This window comes from Cricetulus griseus, chromosome 3 (genome assembly GCF_003668045.3).
Source record: "Cricetulus griseus strain 17A/GY chromosome 3, alternate assembly CriGri-PICRH-1.0, whole genome shotgun sequence".
Lineage (NCBI taxonomy): Eukaryota > Metazoa > Chordata > Mammalia > Rodentia > Cricetidae > Cricetulus > Cricetulus griseus.
Window position 1 is genome coordinate 228,464,417 of NC_048596.1, and position 20,795 is coordinate 228,485,211.

Below are 20,795 nucleotides of genomic sequence, written 5' to 3' on the forward strand. Positions count from 1 at the left end.
TTCTTGAGTTGGAAAGGTGCAGCCGGAATAAGACGACGTGTCCTGGGCCTGGGCAGTTGTTAATCATTGTCAGCACCACTGCAGGCAGGCGGTGCTCCTTTCTTGGAGCATAATACACAGGGCAGCAGGAAAGTGACCTGGGTGTAGAATCTACCATCTGCCCAGAACGGCCGCACTGGGGCGACACCTCCGCAGTCGCCCAGGGACGGGGACACCGAGCGAGCGTGGACTGTCAATCTCAGGGCTGTCTGGAGAGAAACTCTGAAAACTGCAATCCGAATTACCGAATTCGGACCAGAGGCCAGGGCAGGTGACAAGTGAACAAGGCTGCAGTCAGGTGTGCACACAAAACCGCAGAGTGGAAGCAAAGGAGTTTGCCTCTGCCGTGAAGACAAACTCAAGGAGCGAAAGGGAGATCGCCGGCTTGGGCAGGTGAGGGCCCCGCGCTTCGGGGGGCGGGGGTACAGGAGCAGCCTCTCTGAGGAGGGGATGTCACTACGGGCCGCCGGGGCTTCTTCCAAGCAGGGGTGGGGATGCTGAGTCACAGATCTGTCACCACTTCGCACCTCTCTGCAACCCCGGGGGCTAAAGCAAAAGCGAAAGCGAATGCTCCTGGCTGCCGGCTGGTCCTGGAGCTGAGCTCGCCACCTCCCAGAGACCCCAGCCTTACGTCCCGGTGGGGCACTGAGAGGGACATTCGGCCATGACTTCGCGGCATCTCCGGGGCTGTGGAGTCCACGCCCTCCAGGTGTTGCTGCTGCTGCTGTTGCTGTTGCTCCCGCTGAGGGTGACGCCGGGTAGGGAGCGTCGTGAGCCCGAACAGGGGAGGGGGGGGGACACACACACAGGTGAACTTGACCCGTAGGGGTCAAGACTTGACCGGGCTGAGCCACAAGACCAGCTGGAGAGAATCACGGCGCGGTGAGGGGATTTGGGGGAGCGGGGGAGTCAGGACACGTGGAGGCAGCCGCGCAGAGCGCAGATAGATAAGTGCCCCTTGCCCTGTTCCAGGCTGGTTCCCGAGTCACCGCGTGCGTGCAAGGGAGTCGAGGGACCCTACTGACGTTTCGGTGACTTAGGGAGAAGAGCAGGTCTGGCAAGCTTGGCAAGAGTTAGGGAACTTGGAGACATGTGCATCTGCCAGCCCATACGCGCAGCTATGGGGTGTCGCGCCGCGTGGGGTTCCAGGAGGGACTTGAGGAAAAACCACCCCTCACGACTTTCAGGTCAAAGGAAGGTAAAGGGAAAGCACTGGGCAAAGAGCTGCGCTGTGAGTGGAAGAAAACGTGTGGGGCAGGTTACACATCTGAAAGCTGGGAAACAATTCCCAGTTCTCAAGTGCTCAGGAACCTGTCTGTGGGCTGGGATGGTTAGAGAGGAGGACAGACTGTGCTCCCAGGAAAGAGAGAGTGTTACAGGTTCCAGAACGTGTCACCTAGATCTAATCTCACGGGGAAGAATGAACGGGACCCTAGTTTTGTTCCTATAAGTCTAGAGGGAAAGAGAAAGAACAGATGGGTCTATCTTTTCATAATCACGAAATTCTTCAGAGTCTGATAAAAATCAATGTACGCTCTGTACAGAAAGTACATGAAAACACATGCTTGCAAAATGTGCGCATGATTTGGGGGCCGAGAACTCACTGAAGGTCATCCATGGACTTCCCTGCGAGTTAGCAACTCCTTTTTTCCGAGTGTGTTTTAAAGCAAGACTTCCCAGTTGATGGGCATCAAATCCAGTCTCCTTGGGACTTGGTCATAGCCATCCCACTCACAACTGCTCCTGGGGTTGGCTCTGTAGGGGTGTTATGGGGTTCATTTTCCCAAGGTTATTCTTGGGTCCCTGTCCTCCATCTGTAAAGCTGGCTCTTGTTGGTAAAAATTTTAAAACTGTACAGATAGCAGAAAATCGTCCTGAGCTTCCAGAAATGGCCTGCAGCTATTTCAAATAATCAAATAATTCAAAGTGAATGCAGTTTTTGCTCTGCTCAGCCTAGAGGAAGCACCTCCCAGGTAGCTACCCGACAAGGCCTTTCTGCAGCTCAGGTGCTATGCAGTCTCACTCCTTGTCCTCATGATGCTTTTGCCATCGGCTGGTACCTGAATCTTGGTTTTAAGAACAACCATATTGGGTCATAACCGACTCCAGTATACTGCATGTATTTAAGTTGTATGAAGACAAAAGTGTACACTCTTGAAACTATCACCACAATCAATACAGGGACATGCCCATTACTGCCAAGATCCCTGTGTCCTCCATAATCCTCACTTTCTGACCCACCCTGCAATGGCTTATTTTTTTCCCTTTAGATTTGTTGCACTTTCTAGATTTTTTTTATATAACTGAAGTTATACAGCATGTGCTCTTTTTTATATGGCTTCGTTAGCTCAGTAATTATTCTTATATTTTTGGTTGTGAGCCTAGCCTTTAACGGCTGAGCCATCTCTCCAGCCCGCTCAGTAATTATTCTGAGACTCCATTCATGTTGTCACTTGAATCAACAGGAAAGTCCCACCAAATCTGGTGGAGCATTCTTACTCATAATCCCAGCACTCCGAAGGCTGAGGCAGGAGGACTTCTGGTTCTAGGACAGTCTGGGTTGTATGGTAAGATTCAAAAGCAAAAATAAATAAATAGAAGGCTGGCTACTGAGGAGATGGCTTAGTGGGTAAAAACACTTGCTATTCAGATTTGAGGGCCCGAATTTATGTGAGCAGGATGCACAGCACAGTAGGGTGGGATGAGAGGACGGGATGGGAGATTCCAGATTCCAGAAGGTCAGGGGTGGAGAGAGAGAGAGAGAGAGAGAGAGAGAGAGAGAGAGAGAGAGAGAGAGAGAGAGAGAGACTCAAACAAGGTGGAAAGAGGTGAGGAATGACTCACTACTCTCCTGCCTCAGCATCCCAGGTGCTGGGATTACAGCAGTGTGTATGCCACCATACCCAGCTAAACAATTATTAATTGTTAGAGATGTGGCTGAGCTTTAGCTATCCCCTGATTGTTGGGTATTTAGGTTGTCTCAGCATGTTTAATGTTCTCTAACAGCCCCCCCAAAATAGTAATATTTAAGAGGTAACATGTTGGAAAATGATATACTCTCTTTTTCTTGCTCCTACTCTTCTTCTTTTCTTAACACGGGGTATTACTGTGTAGCACTGGCTGGTCCAGAACTCTCCAAGTAGACCAGGTTGGCCTTGCCAGAGATCTGCCTCCCAAGTGCTGGGATTAAAGGTGTGCACAATAATGTCTGGCCCTGGTGATTCTCTTTCTTATACAATCCCTTCACATGTGTCCTAGGAGTCCTTCCCCTTGAAAGACTTGATACTCTTTTCAGCAATACAGTAGGGGAGTCTGGAGGAAGTCCACTGCTAGGAACTTAAAAGGGTGGGAGCAAACTGTAGTCAGGAGAGCCTGAATGCTGCAAGTAAGACTGAAGCTTCTCGAAGCACAGTGGTATCTATGGGAGACTGCAGTAAGTGAAGTCTTCCTAAATCCGAACAGTAAGGGACAGGTTTCGTTCTTTTCCTGTCATTTGATCTACAACTTCTCACCACCAAGCCTTCTGACCTTCACACTGGATTAGGAAACCTAGTTAATGAAACTAAGGAACGAAGAAGAGTGGATGAGTTTGGGGCAATGAGCTGAGTACAGCCTGTACTTATTGCACCATGAGGAAGTATGTTGGGTTGGCTGGAACTTCAGCCAGGAAGAAAAAATAGGTTACCGGAAGCCTAGATGCCCTGACTGTTTGGGCATGTCTGATTCAGAGTGAGCTTCCAGAGGGCAAGAGCCACATTTTCTCTTCATGGTGCCTAAGCACATACCTATCATAGTGTTCAAATGGGAGACTAAGGAAAAGAAAATGGCGTGATGGATTCTAACTCCACTTAAAGAATGGGAGAGGCATGCTAACCTGATGAGTCTTAGACTCCAGATACAAGAGTAGGTCAGGGCTCCTTGCCCATCTTAGACTCAGTAAACCAACATGATAAAGAAGCCTGATCCACAGGTTCTGGGAAACAGAAAGAGGTGTAGCCTTTTGCTTTATGCAAATAATCGCTAGGACTGTAACTTAGCTCCATGTTCCATAACGTCATCCACTATATGTATTCATAAGTTCTTAACTTAGAGAAACCTACTGAATATGGAGCTCAGAATTGGAAAAGGAGTACCAGGGAACTGCAAAATACATGTATCATCTTCAAGGCGCTTATGATCTAGCAGACAGGATGAGGCTTGCTGGCACTGGATATTTCCCATCCAAGTACCAACCAGGCTTGACCCTGTTTAGCTTCCAAGACCAGACAAGACCCATCAAGTTCAGTGTGGTATGGCTGTAGACTTATACTGGATATCGGGGGGGTGGGGTCTGGGGAGATTAATATCATTGTAGTATTAAAAGATGTAATTAAGGCTGAAGGAAATGAAAACCCTACCTATCACATACCCTTTCTCCTATTCTTCACCTTACTCAACCTTTCTGCTCCCTCATGACCTCTGTATCCCTCCTCTTCTCCCCTTCTCATTCTCCTAGCTCCCTTCCCCCTCTTCCTGTGCTCTAAATTTGCTCAGGGGATCGTGACCCTTTCCCCTTCTCCAGGGGACCATGTATGTCTCTCTTAGGGTCTTCCTTGTTTACTAGCATCTCTGGCACTGTGGATTGTAGGCTGGTAATCCTTTACTCTATGTCTAAAATCCATATATGAGTGAGTAGATACCACGTTTGTCTTTTTGTGATTGGGTTACCTCGCTCAGAATGGTTTCTTCTAGTTCCATCTATTTTCTTGCAAATTTCAAAATTCCATTGTTTTTTTCCGCTCAGCCTACTTTCTATAGAACCCAGGACCCACAATGGGCTGGGCCTTCCCCCACCAATCACTAATTAAGAAAATGTCCTACAGTTTGCCTTAAGCCTGATCTTAGGGAGGCATTTTCTCAATGGAGGCTCCCTCCTATCAGATGACTCTAGCTTGTGTCTAGCTGGCATGACACTATCCAGCACATATGTATTTTAAAAAAAATATGAACGTAAAAGGAAGACTTGTTAGAAAGAAAAGGGGATGGAGGGAGTGTGAAGGGGATAAGGGGGAATTGGGGAGTCATTATAAACATGCATGAAATTAGTAAAGAATAAATTTTAAATATATTTTTTTAATATATTTTTTATATTTTAAATTTTTTTATATTTAAAAAAAATAATTAAAAAAAAATTAAACCCGTAGTACATCTGACAAAAGATATACAAGTCTAGTATGCTGAAAGCTCAAGGTGAGATGGCTCACCTGGTAAAGGTGCTTGGTGTTAAGCCTGGTGCCTTTTGTCAGAATCCTGAAAGCCCCACGGTAGAAAGGAAGGACTCCTGCTGTTGTCCACACACACACACACACACACACACACACACACACACACACACACGAAATCTTAAAGTACTATAAAAAACTTTTTATAGAAATCATGAAAGACTTAAATCAAGGCAGATACTATATTTGGGTTTGAGAAGACTTAACATTACTTAGATTATCAGTTGTCCCCTGAGCTGGTCTACAATTATAACACCCTTCCAGTGGGGACTTCAGCAGGAAATTGGTGTGTTGATTCTATAATTCAGTAAAAGAACACAGAATCAACTTTGAAAGTAATTAACAAAGATTTACATACACAGACACAGTTCAAGACTTGTTATGAGGAGGGAATGACAAGTTGATAAACGGATTGAAGCAATAGAGTGACAGGTGGGGACACACACAAGCACACACTTGGTCCTGGCTCAGGATCCTATGAAAGTACCACTGGATATCTACCTGAGCTGGGGCAGGAGGTGGGGCACTAAAGATACATGTGAGAGCTTAGCTGTCAAGAAAGGGAAGGTCAAAATGACAAAGCTTATTTGATCCCTAGGATCCACATGATGGAAGGACAAAACTGATTTCTGTGGGTTGTCCTCTGACCACACAAATGTCACAGCATGAATGTAGCCATATATATATATATATATATATATATATATATGTGTGTGTGTGTGTGTGTGTGTGTGTGTGTGTGTAAAAAGAAAACTTTTGGCAAAAGAAAGGGTTGGAAATGTGGATTTAGACTTAGGGAGGAATATGCTGAGAAGTAAACAGCACCTGCTCAGGAAACGGCAGTAGTGAAGTCTTAGGGGAAAAATTAGACAGACTCATGTAGCTCAGGCTAGCCTCCAAATGGCTGTGTAGCTGAGGGTGCAGCTGAATTTCTGGTTCTCTTGCTTCTGCCTCCTGCGTGCTGGGATCACAGGCATGGATCACCATGTCTGGACATAAATGCAGGCCATGCTGAGGACAGAGGGAAGGATGCTGGGGCATCATCAGACCAGCTCCATGTTCACTCCTGTTTCTATTAGCTGTTCTGTTTTAATCTTTCACTTATTTCTTTACTTTTTAAAGATTTATTTTTTCTTTGTGTGTTTATATGTCTGTGTGAGTGTCTGCCATATGCTGTGTATGGGCTCCAAGGGAGCCCAAAGATATGGCAGGTCCACTGGAGCTGGAGTTACAGGCAGCCATGAGACACCTGATGTGGGGGCCCGGGAATAAACTCAGACCCTCTAGAAGAGCAGTATTTTCTCTTAAACACTGATCCATCTTTCAGCTCCAACTTTTGTTTGTAAACTTCCAACACATGAGGCAGGTTTTCATTAAGACTCTGACAATAGTAGATCTTCCACTTGCCAGCAATGAGCATGTTCTGCAAAGCCACAATGACGGAGTCTTCTCACAGGAATGTTTTGGAAATGCGCTGGTCCTTGTTGACCAGATTGGACCACTTACCCTGTTTTTCTTTTATTCAACTGGCTAATTCTTGCTCATCCTTGAACTTTTTCAGCAACTGCAATTAAGACAATGTCTGTCAATCCCAGCTGTGTCCATCTGGTCTACTACACTCTGTACACTATGTTCCCAGAGCAGAAGCACTCCAGATGTGTGGAGGGGACCAAGCAGAACTTGGTCTTAGCCTTCAGGGAAAGGGTGTTCCGTACTGAGTTTGTTACCTCTGCAATTGCAAAGGCAGGAAATGTCCTGTGCAAGGCAGGGGTCCTTAGGCTCCTTTGCCTCCAAGGTTTCAGAATGACCCATGACAGGGCCTGCCAGTTCTCTGGGGAGGAAAACAAACTATGTGATCTCACAGGATCCCTGACAACCCAAGACAAGATAATAACATTAAGAAGCAAGCTTGAGGCAAACAAGAAAAGGGTAGTTTAGCTAGATGCCTTCTCTCTGCCTTTTTCCCTGGGGAACTCACAAGGCCCTGGAGATACTGATCTATGGCTGGAGACTATCCATCCACAAATGATGTAATAGCATTCCCAGAGGTCCAAAAGTCCAAGCATAGTACAGGCTTTCTCAGAAGGAGGGAACATTTTATCAAAGATCAGGCATAGCATTTTTCACTGGACTCTCCATTCTGGTCTGCTGCCAAATGTTATTAAGGTTATTTGAATTGATTTTTCAGATTGTTCCTCCCCACTCCACACCGTTACTACACCCCTAAGTACTTTCCAAGCAATGTAACATATAGCAAAGTGCCACAAATGCAAATTTAAAAATTAGGAAACATTGAGCTAAACACATGGAACTGACAAGCTACACACACACACACACACACACACACACACACACACGCACGCACGCACGCACGCACGCACGCACGCACGCACGCACTCACACACACACACAGTGGGTGTATATTTTAGAGATTGAGGTAGGAGAATAAGATCCACATAAAAGCCCAGCCATTGAGATGGTCAGTGGGTAAAGGTACTTTCTGCCATGCCTGATGACCTGAGTTGAATCATGCCTCTCTCAGCACCCACTTGATAGAAAGAGATAACTGACTCCCACAACTTGTCCCCTGAACTCCACATGTGTGCTGCAGTATGAGTTCATCACACACACACACACACACACACACACACACACACACACACACACACACACGTTTTTTAAATTAAAGTCTTAGTATAGAAATTTAGAAGATCATATAAAGACAAATGTGTAAAAGCAATCCTCGTTGATGGGATCAACACCCTGGTCTGAAAATGGTGTGAGCAGGCTGCTGTTTACACCATTGCTTTGTAAGCCAAGTGCCATTTGCTCTGCTGTACTTGTAGACAGAGCAGCAGTTCCCAAAGTACGGTTCCTGCAACTACAGGGCCTGTACCATCTGGCACTTGGAAATACAGATTCCTAGGCTCTGCCTTAGACTGACTGGCTCAGTAGCTCTGGGTTGGAGCCAGTTAGTTTTAACAAGCTCTTCAGATGGGTCTAATCCACACAACTCCTAAACATCACTAAAAAAGAGGACCTGGGGTGATAAGAGGCAGGAAACAGCAGAGCAACCATTCCACGTGGAAATGGTGAGTTTGCCCCCAGAAAACAAAGCTATAGCTAAAATACCAAACACAGAACAAGTGGAATTTACAGCACTGGACCCTGGTCATGGAAGAAGGAACACTAAAAGGTGGTTAATAAGAAAAAGGTGTGGCAAGCCAGCACTATGAAAACCACAACTAGGGGGAATAACTAGAGGAAAATGTCCTCACCAACTGATAATCTTGGCCCAAACTGTCACAGGCTCTTAGAGTTTCCCTCAAGAAGAACCTGGTAGAGCACTTGCCTAGCATGTGCAAGCCCCTGAGTTTGATCCATAGAACACAAGAAGAGGAAGAGGAGAAAGAGGGGGAGGAACCCTTAGAGGTGCTAGTCACAGTTAATTTTTTGTTGCTATAATAGAATACCTGAGACTCACTGGCTTATAAAGAATAAAAATTTATCTAGCTTGTGATTCTATAATCTGGGATACCCTGACAAGGGATATCACCATCTATTCTAAACTATATAATGCATTTGCAGTTGTATGTGGGATAGTTGTATAATGTTAAGTAGAATTATGATCTAGTTATAGTTTTCTTTTGGAAACTAAGCATGACGTAAGGAGATGTGATTATGCGTCAAACTGACAAGATGTGGACTTACAGTGTGCATAATCTTGGCTCTCAGCCTGATTATACCTGTCACCTAGAATCCAAGCAGCTACGCACACCTGGGAGGGCTTTTCTTGATTGGATCATCTGAACCACACCTTCTGGTGGCAGCCCACACAAAAAGACATGGAAGAAGAAAGCTTTTGCTTGTTTGACTGCTTGCCCTTACTCTGACTGGCAAGTTTGTCTCTTGTGCTCCTGAGGCTCTCGTTTGCTGGTTATTAGAACCCACTTCTTCAGGACAATGTAGACTGAAGACCGGCAGCTCTCCAGGACTTCCCTGGGACTCCAGCATCAGAACTGTATGCTGAGGCATCAAGTCTTCATGGACTGAACAACTACCTTTCTGTCAGGAGACAACCATTGATGACTATATTATAGTTATTGCTAACATGTTTTCCATTTTAAAGCCTCTCGAGTGATAAGTCCTAAATGTTTCACTTCTATGTGTGCAATGAATGAGAAGAGTTGAAAGAATCCCAGAGGAGACTACTTAGAGACTCGGAAGATGTGAAACCGCTTGCTGATAATAATCCCCCAGTCTGAAAACAACAGAAAAGGCAGTGGCCCTGAAAAAAAAAAAAAACAAAAAACAAAAAAACAGGTGGATTCACAGTCAAGCCATTTCAAATTAAAATCAATTGATCTTAGGTAAAAATGCTCTAAAAGGAAGTTGGGCAAGCACTGTGCAACCACAGTTCAGGGGACAAAGAGGAAAGAAAGTACAAGATGGGGCTGGAGCAACGGCTCAGCAGGTAGGAGCACTTGATGCTCTCAGAGAGGACCCTGATTCAATTCCCAGCATCCATGTAACAATGACTCACAACCACCTCTAACTCTAGAGCCCATGTTTCAAGGGATCTAACACCCTCTTCTGACCTTCTTGGGCACAATGCACGCATGTAGTACACATACAAATATTCAGGAAAAACACAGAAAATGCAATGAATAAATCTAAAAAGAAAAAAAAAAACAGTACAAGAAATCAACCATATGAGGGTGGAGAAATGGCTCAGTGGTTAAGAACTCTAGTTGCTTGTCCATAGGACCTATGTTTGATTCCCAGCACCCACATAGTGGCTAAAAACAATCTGTATCTCTAGTTCTAGGGGATCTGACATCCTCTCTGGACTCCCTGGGCACCAAGGATATGTACAGTTCACATATATTCAGGCAAAACACCTATATACATAAAATAATTTTTTGGAGACAGGGTCTCTCTATATAGTCCTGGATGTCCTGAACCTTTGCTATAAAGACCAGGCTGGCCTTGAACTCAGAGCTCCTCCTTCTGTTGCCTTCCAAGTGCTGGGATAAAAAGAAGTCAAATACAAGTATGAAATTCCCAACTAGAAATAGCCAACTTTTTAGACCCTCCATTTGTTTCTAGGACCTCAGATATCACCTTATAACACATGCCATTTCTACAATACAGAACCCTCCCACCACAACCAGCTTTAGCAGGAGCTTTGCAGTGTGGGTCCAATTCCAGCTATCATGAGAGTAGACCCATCTAAAGCAGTCTGTCTTTGGGACAATTCATCTTGTTCCTAGTTTCTTCTGAAAATGTGATGATAATCAGAGTAGCTGACTATACAGAGAGAAACAAACTGAACTAAATTACACCAGGAGGTCCAACTCCAGCTTGTTATTGAAGAAAAGTGTTTATTCATCGTTCTTTCATTTGTTTTAGACAAGGATTTGCTATGTAGCCCCAGCTGGCCTTGAACTCACTGTGTAGACTAGATTGGCCTCAAATTCACAGAGCTCTGCCTACCTTTGCCTCTGAGGTGCTGGGATTAAAAGTATGCACCTCCATACCAAATCTACCTATTATTCTTTTTTGTTTTGTTTTGTTTTTGTTTTTCGAGACAGGGTTTCTCTGTGTAGCTTTGGAGCCTATCCTGGCACTCGCTCTGAAGACCAGGCTGGCCTCAAACTCACAGAGATATGCCTGCCTCTGCCTCCCGAGTGCTGGGATTAAAGGTGTGCGCCACCAACGCCTGGCTCTACCCATTATTCTTTTAGCATGTATCTGAGCATCAAGTATTTCAAGGTACTGTACTAGGATCAGGAATACAATGGTAAACAAAGTAGACATGGCTTCTACCCTCACATCATAGCTCAGACTGCAGATGGTAAGACATACACTAATTGTATAGTATCAACATCCTAAATACAAACTGCCATGGAGGGGAAGATCACAGAACCTCAGGACTCAGGTTACCAGCTAAGCAAATAAAGACTTTTCCGGCAGGTAACATGGCAGTCAGCAAGGAAGGGTGGTGGGAGGTAAGTCGATGAGAGTGTGATGGTGCATTGTGAAGGAGGAGGGGCTGTGGGGTGTGGCAGTGGGGAATCATTAAAGGGGAAGACATCTAGAAGGGCAGATAGGGCAGAATCTGACCAAACCTTATAGGCTTCTTAGGCATTTGGGGTTTCACTATGAGAATAGCAGGCTACCGAGGATGCATGGCCAACGATCATGCTGGTAAAGTTGTTAAGGATGCAGGGCTAACAATTATGATGGCAAAGCTAAGGATGTGTGGCTAACAATCATGCTGGTAAAGTTGTTAAGGATGCAGGGCTAACAATTATGATGGCAAAGCTAAGGATGTGTGGCTAACAATCATGCTGGTAAAGTTGTTAAGGGGGCAGGGCGAACAATCATGCTGGTTGCTGGCAGTGGGACACAGGAACACCAATCTGGAGACTCTTGCTATTGATCAAAAACAACAATGTGACATCCCTCAAACAATCTTGACCCAGAATGGAGAAACATGAATAGCTTTGAGAGCTATCATGAGCTTGGAGACAGATAGGTGATGGAGGGTAATGGAGAGGTTTGTTGAAGACTTTTGGGTATCTAGTTGCACTGAATGGCTGGCATTTAAAGGAAACTCCTGGAATGATGGGTGTCCTTTCTCATCACACCCATGTGCTTGGGCCTGGAATCTATCCTATGAGCCCCAGGAGAAGCTCAACCCTAGCTGCAAAGCATGAAGACACCCATGAATAAACCCCAGCCTTCTCATCTCTCTCCCCTCTCATGCACTTTCTAGGCACCACATGCCCAACCCCCATATCTGTTGAACATGCAGACATCCGGGTCAAGAATTACAGCGTGAACTCCAGGGAGAGGTATGTCTGTAATTCTGGTTTCAAACGGAAAGCCGGCACATCCTCACTGACTGAATGTGTGATTAACAAGAACACAAACACTGCCCACTGGACAACTCCTAACCTCAAGTGCATCAGTAAGTACCAGTTCCCCCACTGGTCGCCTGCCTCCTGCCAAGGCTGAACATAAAGGAGAGCTGAATAGTGGGAGCTGTGAGAGCCAAAGAAATCTGTGCTGAGATCTGGGCCCTAACCAATCCAGTGGGATTCCTCCTGGTGTAGGAATACATGGGCAATGGGTTCTGTCACCCAATCTTGGCTCATACCCTAGCTCTGCCACTTATCCATTTTATGTCCTTGGGCAAATCCCTTAGCTTCTTGGAACTCTGCTTATCCAACCAGAAAATAAACCTGATGTCAACAATGTTTTGTAGTGTTAAGTAGAACCTGGTAAAGGTTAACTATTATGACCATCAGTATTTGTTTTGGCATGATAGTAGCCAGAGGATTGGCTATGGTCTAGGGTGTGTGCTCAAGCTGCCCAGAGAGCATTTTGGATCTCTCACAAGGCAGAGGGCTTCAGGAAAACATACACTGTTCTTGTTTGTCAGAACCCAGGAGGTTGGCCTAGCCTAACCAACAGAATATCCCTGGCTTACTTGGCAGTGTAGTGTCCAGCTATGCTCAAGAGCAAAGACGAAGGTTGTGTGAATCAGCTTTTTAAAAAACTCACCCACAGTTGGATGAAGGCCAACATTCTAGGGGTAGAAGCCACTTACTTAGTGGTGCTTCCAGGAATACTAATCCCCATTCTGCTCCCTACAAAAATAAAAAGTGGCCCACAATCTTCCAGGAGAGCACTGCTCCAACAGGCACCCATTGTATATCCAGTACATGGCTAACACCAGTGAGGACTTAGGTGGAAATGCCCACATCCATCTTCTGAGCCAGGCTTTCTCTTGGCGGTCAGATAGCCTTCATCTCCACCCTGCCACATATACACACAGCTTCAGGATGAGAGTTTAGCAGAGGGAGGGAAAGGAGGAAGTCCTGATACCTGTTTACCTGCATAGCCTTTGAAGGACCATACAAGCTGGGGATCTAGCCTTTAAAACATGATCCTGGGGGTCATATTCCAGATGCAAACCATAACACTCAAGTTTTCTCAAACCCCTACATCTTTTGGTGAAGGAATTCAGGATGAACAGTCACTATGAATAGGGGCAAGAGAGTAAGGAGGAAATAAAGAAGTTGCAATTAGAATATTTTAAAATTAAATTTATTTATCTAATTTATTTGGGGAGAGAGAGAGCATCCCAGTTTGTGTGTGGAGGTCAAATCTGTAGCAGTTGTTTCTCTCTTTCTGCCATGTTAGGCCAGGGATTTGAACTCACATCTTCAAGCTTGATGGCAAGTATGTTCACCCACCAAGTCCTCAATTGTTTTTCCTTTTTTGAGATATGTATATGCAAATATGTTTATGTAAACACGTGGGTGTACGGTGTTCATTCACATATGTGCCCATGCATGTGAAGGCTGGCAGTCTATCTTAGGATGTTCACCTCTGTCACTCTCTCCTTTTTTGAGATGGTGTCTCTCACTTAACCCAACACTCACTGATTGGCTAGCTGCTGACCACTGAGCTTTGCAAAGCTACTTGTCCCCATTCCCTCCTGACAGCACTAGGGTGGCAGATCTGTGCCATAATGGGGATCAGAACTCAGATCCTTATGCTTATGTGACAGGCACTTTACTGACAGCCATCTCTCTAGCCCTGTACTCACAATTTCAGAACCCAAAGGCTGCAGGAATCTTTCAGTATCATCTGGTGCAAAGGTTTTGATCTTTTGCAGTTTACCGTCAACGATCTCCTTCATTGTTTTCCTAAAACCTGTGCACTGAGTGATAGTCTACTATATAAATGGAGTCTGTTGAGTGATTTTTTTTCCCATGAAAATCTTGTATGATAAAATTGAGTTGATTGCACATATATCGCTCTGCACAAAAACTATTTGATGACTGACCTGTAGAAAATACTAGAAAGGCATTTTACAGACTGTGCATTTGAGTTGGGAAAGTGACACTCATTTCCAGTGCTTCTAGCCTTGTCCCAGGAAGGCAGAAGTGAATGCGCACTGATGCATTGATTATTTTTCTTTGTAGCTAGTGCTGAAACTGCCCCAGAGTCTGCCCTCAAAATCATAAATGCCATGTGACTGTCCTCTCTCTAGGAGACCCCTCCCTGGCTTACCAGAGTCCAGTGCTACCTTCCACAGTAGTGACGACAACGGTGACCCCACAGCCAGAGAGCCCCTCCCCTCCTGAAAAAGGTAGGAATACTGGGAAAATGTGAAAGAACTGCCATCTAGGATCCATCCCCCTATCCTAGATACCATGGCCCACTGCTGAGGTACGATGCAAACCTAGGCAACAGAACTTTTTTTTTTTTTTTTTTTTTTTTTGGTTTTTCAAGACAGGGTTTCTCTGTGTAGCTTTCTTTGGAGCCTATCCTGGCACTCGCTCTGGAGACCAGGCTAACCTCTGACCTCGAACTCACAGAGATCCGCCTGCCTCTGCCTCCCGAGTGCTGGGATTAAAGGCGTGCGCCACCAACACCCGGCCAGAACTTTATGTTGATGGCAAGATTCAGAACTTATAGTGGTTTAGCTTTTTCAAGGTTATTTGCTATCCAGAATTAATATAATTTATAGTGACTTAAAATCTATCATTAACTTATTAAATCATAGTTAGCTGTAGACACTCACCCTTATCAAAACCCGAAAAGACCCTGAGATTTGATCCCACTTGTTTTTGTTTGGTTGGTTTTTTGTTTTTTGAGACAGAGTTTCTCTGTGTAACCTTGGCTGTCCTGGAACTCACTCTGTAGACCAGGCTGTACTGGAACTCATAGATCTGCCTGCCTCTGCCTCCTAAGCACTGGGGTTAAATGTATGCGACACCACCACCTGGCGCTCACTTGTTTCTTAACTTGTATCAGCATTAATTTTTTTAATTCTTTTATTTCAATTAGAAAGAAGATTATTTTACATGTCAATCCCAGGTCCCTCTCCCTCCACTCCTCCCCTGCCCCACAACTAACACACTACCTATCCCATACCCTTTCTACTCCCCAGGGAGGGTGAGGCCTTCCGTAGGGGGGTCTTCAGAGTCTGTTGTATCCTTTGGGATAGGGCCTAGGCCCACCCCCTTGTGTCTAGGCCCAGGTAGTATCCTTCCATGTAGGATACTGACACCCACATTCAGGGGGTCTGGATCAGTCCCATGCTGGTTTCCCAGCTATCAGTCTGGGGACCAAGGGCTCTCCCTTGTTCAGGTCATCTGTTTCTGTGAGTTTCACCAGCCTGGTATGGCCCCTCTGCTCGTCAGTCCTTCTCTGCATTGGATTTCAGTTCAGTTCAAGGTTTACCTGTGGGTGTCTGCTTCTACTTACACCAGCTGCTGGATGAAGGCTCTAGGATGGCATATTAAAGAGCTTTCCCAAGTGGCTCAGGGAAGCAGGAGCATCAACTCATCATCTCTCAGGCCCTCAGGGAAAGCAGAATAAGCCAGAATACATCCCTGTATGTGTAGCAGGCTGCACTGGGCCAGGGAAGCCTGGGCTCACAGAAGCTGAATGTCTGTCTTATAATCGGCAGCAAGCATGCCTGTTCTTTGCTCCAGAGGTAGATACTGTCTCTATCTTCCAAAGCACTTGCTACTTAGTATTCATGTCCTTGGCAAGATAGTCCAAAGAAAGGGCATGGGCAGGGCTCTTTGGCAAAATGTGAGACAGTGTGAGGGATTCATTGTAGACTTGTTTTTGGCAGTGGGGGAGGGGGTGGGTTGAGGCAGGTCTCACTATGTAACTCTAACTGCCCTAGAATTCACTTTACAGACCATGGTGGCTTCAAAACCACAGGGCTATGCCTATCTCTGCCTCTTGAGTGCAGGGGTACTACTACTCCTGAGTAGTAGTGTGCCATTATGCCCAGCTTCCCAATCTTCCCCATTAGCTATTTAATTTGGATGCTTGTTCTAGTTTCTTTTGTGTTACTGGGTTAAAATATCCCAACAAAAAGCAACATAGAGGAGAAAGGGTTTGTTTCACCTTACATTTCCAGGTTATAACCATCACTGGAAAAGCCACAGTGGCAGGAGCTTGAAGCAGCCAGTCGTATCACATCCACAATCAGGAGCAGAGAGACAGGAATGCATGTGTTCACTTGCACGTGCTCAGCCCAACTTCTCCACTCTTAAGACAGTACAGGAGCCCCTGCCATGGTGTGAGGAGTCTTCCCACATCAATAATCAAGACAATCCCCCACAGACATGCTCACAGGCCAAACCAGTGTAGACAATTCCTCCTTGAGATTCCCTTCCCTTGTGTCACGTTAAAGCCAACCATTATAACATAGCAATAATACAGAAATATTGTGCAAATATCACCCCTCTCTCCATCCCTGCCTTCCTTCTTTTCTTCCTTCCTTTCTGACAGGGTCTCTCTATATATCCCTGGCTGGCCTCAAACTCACAGGCATCCTACCTCAGTCTCCAGAGTCCTCAGATTATAGGCATGTGCCATTGAACCCAGCTCAATATTTTGTACTTCTTTTGGGTGTTATGTAAACTATCTCAATGCCCTCAGCATTTGTCTACTGTTAAGAATATTTGAAACCTATGTTCTCTACCCTACGATGCTCTCATTTTCTATTAAGTTTTAGTGTCACATCATCCAGTTTGTGGTTTCCCCTTGTTTCCTCCTTCCACTCCCAGTTATGGGAACCTCTGTTTGCAACCATTCTCAATTGCTCAATTGGTCACAGCTTCCAGTGTGCTGGGTCTCTGCCTTCAATCCACAGGGAACTCGCTAAAGAACTCCAGTTGGCCTGGGGAAAGCTCTGGGAATCAACAGCTATGGATGCTTCCCAGGTGGTTCTTGCATATTCCAGGGTGAAGACTTCTCTTCTAAGGAGGATAGAGAGGTTTCTGAACCTCATGCTATTGCAAAGCACAGAAGGTTCCAGCTCAAAAAATTAATAATAAAATAGGGCTGGGGCTGTAGCTCATTGGTAGAATGTTTGCCTAGCATGCAAAAGGCTCTAGGTGCAACTTCCAGTACTATTAGGAAAACATAATAAAATAAAAAGGAGTATCTCTTCTGGTGAGTAGGTTGCATGTAATGGAAGAAATTGTAGGTATGTGACCCATTTAATATAGAAGTGATTTCCAAGCTCCTTTGGTATGATGCATCATACATACAGTGTTTACTCAAGAGATAAGAATGATAAACTACTCTCAGCCCTGTCTCTGTGTCCCAAATGCTTGGTCAGATGTTCCTCATTGAGACAAAAATGTACAGACACAGCCTTGGACACTAACTGGTATGCTCATGAGTGCTTGGATGTGAGTCCTCTACAGGGCTGGTGGTTTGTGGAGGGAGGAATGCATCTGATTAGGACCAATGGACTGAAGGGTAAGCACACATCTTACACGGCGCATGGCTAAGAGAGTGTGGGACCAGGACACCACACCATGCCTCTGCAGTCCAAGATGCCCGGCTTCCCAGCATGCTTTCCTCAGACTGCATTTCCCCAGGCTTGATATTTGTCACAGTGGAAGACCCATTTTCATTTGGAAGAGAATAGAGAATAGGGAGCAGGTAGGCCATTTTAGAGTTTAGGGGCATCCATCTACCAGTGATGAACAAGGAACACAGGAACCGAAACCCAGGTGTCTTCCATGCCAGCAGGAACTAAATTAGAATACTCTCCTTGGATTTTTGCCTAGGGCACTCAGGGAGCTGAATGTAATTCCTCTTATTTCAAAATGTCATGCCAACATGTAAAAAGAGTCAGGTGAGGTGGTGCACACCTTTAATCCCAGCATTTGGAGGCAGAGGCAGGGAGCATTGTATGAGTTTGAGGCCAGCCTGGTCTATACAACAAGTTCCAGGCCAGCCAGGGATACAGAATAGACCCTGTCTCAAGAAATCGCAAGGCTGATCAGGGTGGTGGTGGCACACACCTGAAATCCCAGCACTCAGGAGGCAGAGGCATGTGGATCTCAGTGGGTTCAAGGCCAGTCTGGTCTGCAAGGCTAGTTCCAGGACAGCCAGAGTTGACACACAGAAAAACCCTGTCTCAGAAAACAAACAAACAAAAAAAGAACTAACAAAACTAGAAAGGAAAACTAGCATCCCAGCTGTCTTTCACAAATACAGTTCCACTTGCATTTTGGCATCAAGTCTTTGAGACTGTAACATTCTTTCTACAGAAAACAGTCTGATCTGCTGAGTCTCTTGGGGTGTTTTATTTTGTTTCAAATGCACATAAGAAATAACTGTATTCTTTGGAGTTACCAAAAAGTGGACAGTTATGCCACCTACTTAGGGGACAGTTTTCTAGGAGCAGGCCGGCCAGGACAGGCTCCCTGAAGTGGCTCCTTGGGTTCCAGACACTAGTCTGAATTTTTATGTCTCTGTCTTGGAATTTCCTGCAGAGCCAGAAACTGTATCTCCCAAATCAGATACCACATTGGCCACAGAGACAGCTATTGTGCCAGGCTTCCGGCTGACACCATCCCAACCAGCATCTACAGGAACCACAGGGACAGGCAGTCATGAGTCCTCCCGAGCCCCATCTCTTGCAACAACAATGACCTTGGAGCCTACGGCCTCCACTTCCCTCAGGATACCAGGTTAGCCCAAGCTTTTGCACAAGGATAGGCCAGTTCCCCACAATACTGCTTCTGAGACCTGGGTTGGGATCTTGTAGGAGGGTGTCTGCATTAGCGTTGAAGCACTCAGGCTCAAGTCAGAACTGACTGTGGCCCAGTGGCCTGCTGCCCACCATCATGCTTGAATGGTCCCACTGGAAGAATAGCCAGGAAGGAAATCCCATTTCTCAGATACGACATGGCTTACTAATGTGCATGCCAGAGACTGGCAGGGATATTTCACAGTGTGGAGCCATGGTCTGTGGCTAGAGAAGCCACTGGCAAGCACCACAGAATGTTATCCTGTTTTTTGTTTTTTTTTTTTTTTTTGTTGTTGTTTTGTTTTGTTTTTGTTTTTTTGCTAAGACCAGTCTGGTTATCAGCTCCATGTCTCTTCTGGGTCTAAGGTAGCTAATCTCTCCAGTTTCTTGAGAACCTGGTGCTCTCGGATCTCCAACCCTGACTCAGCTCTCCTCTTTCCTCTGCAGAGATTTCTCCAAACAGCTCCAAAATGACCAAAGGTGAGTATTTTCTTTTGTCTGATGTGTTTATAATCAGGAACTGTAAGTCAGACCCAGAATGCTCACCAGCCTGTTCTGGGCCACTCTAGCAAGGTTAACAGCAGTACACCTTTGCCTCTCTGAAATATCTCCATCAGAGAATAACTTGTATAATACCCTGTTGATGGAACTTGTCATTGGACATGATTACTTATCTTAAGATCTGAAGCTTCTACCTGTCACACTAGTGATGTACAAAGGGACACCACAAAAGAGCTTGATGGTTCAGCTACTCACAGGTAAGCCCTTCCAGGCTCCACTCACATCCAGGGCAAATCAGGAAACTGCAGGAGCCTGCTGCTGCCACTAAGACAATGCCATTCTGCTAGAAACTGCCTAGACCTCACAGCCTGGAACACTATGCACTGTTCAGAAAAAGTCCAGACCACTCTGTCTAAATGTTTCTGTTGATAAAACACATGGAGCATTACAGTTGGAAGAAAAAGAAAGAGGCTGTACAATTAACACAGGAGGAAAACAGAAAAGTGTCTGCGAAAAGGAGGAAGACAGATCTTGGAGAAGAAAGAAAAGAGCAGGAGAGAAGGGAGGGCAGGGGTGCAGCTCAGTGCCAGTAGGCTTGCTCATCAAAGCCAAGCTTGATCTTCAGTGCCATAAAAAAGGGTGTGGGGTGCAGAGAGTAGGAATCTAACACTTTATTCTGACAAGATTTTGTTTTGTTTTGTTTTGTTTTGTTTTTCGAGACAGGGTTTCTCTTTGTAGCTTTGGAGCCTGTCCTGGCACTCGCTCTGGAGACCAGGCTGGCCTCATACTCAGAGATCCACCTGCCTCTGCCTCCCAAGTGCTGGGATTAAAGGCGTGTGCCACCAATGCCCAGCCTGACAAGCTTTAAAAGGAACAAAAGGCACTAGAGAGGTATCTCAGTGGTAAAGGTCACTTACTGCTCTTGCAGAGGACCAGAGCTCAGTTCCCAGCACCCAGACAGTTCACAGCCACTCCAGCTCCAGGGGATACAACAGCCTTTTCTGGCCTGTGGGCACCTGCGTACTTGTGTGTATATACAAGTGTACACACACACACACACACACACACACACACACACACACACACACACACACCTTTTAAGAGGATTAAATATTCTATTTTCCTTCCTCTCCCTTCCTTCTTCCCTCCCTTCCTTCCTTTTTCTTTTTGGAGACAGTGTTTCTCTATGTAACAGCCCTGGCTGTCCTGAAACTTGATCTGTAGATCAGGTTGTCATTGAACTCACAGAAATTTGCCAGCCTCTTCCTCCCAAGTGCTGGGGTGAAAGACGTGCACCAACACTGTCCTGTTCTATTTTCTATTTGTAAGTTTTCCTGCTGGAGGATGGCTCACTGGCTTTTTGGTCCTATTTTTATCTGCACTAAGTAACATCTGGGAAC

At 45.5% G+C, this 20,795-nt stretch overlaps 1 protein-coding gene across 2 annotated transcripts in view; it reads left to right on the forward strand.

Moving 5' to 3' along the window:
* Positions 1–588: 588 nt before the first annotated feature.
* Il15ra (interleukin 15 receptor subunit alpha) overlaps positions 589–20,795 on the forward strand; it is a 28,558-nt gene continuing 8,351 nt past the window's right edge. The window contains exons 1-5 of one of the 2 annotated variants that reach the window (XM_027405119.2): positions 590–797; positions 12,082–12,276; positions 14,371–14,469; positions 18,638–18,835; positions 19,342–19,374. In XM_027405119.2, the coding sequence (XP_027260920.1) occupies positions 704–797; positions 12,082–12,276; positions 14,371–14,469; positions 18,638–18,835; positions 19,342–19,374 (619 nt within the window). In that variant the 5' untranslated portion in view covers positions 590–703. Of the gene's footprint in view, positions 798–12,081; positions 12,277–14,370; positions 14,470–18,637; positions 18,836–19,341; positions 19,375–20,795 lie in introns of both variants that reach the window. The other variant, XM_027405120.2, reaches the window with a different exon arrangement.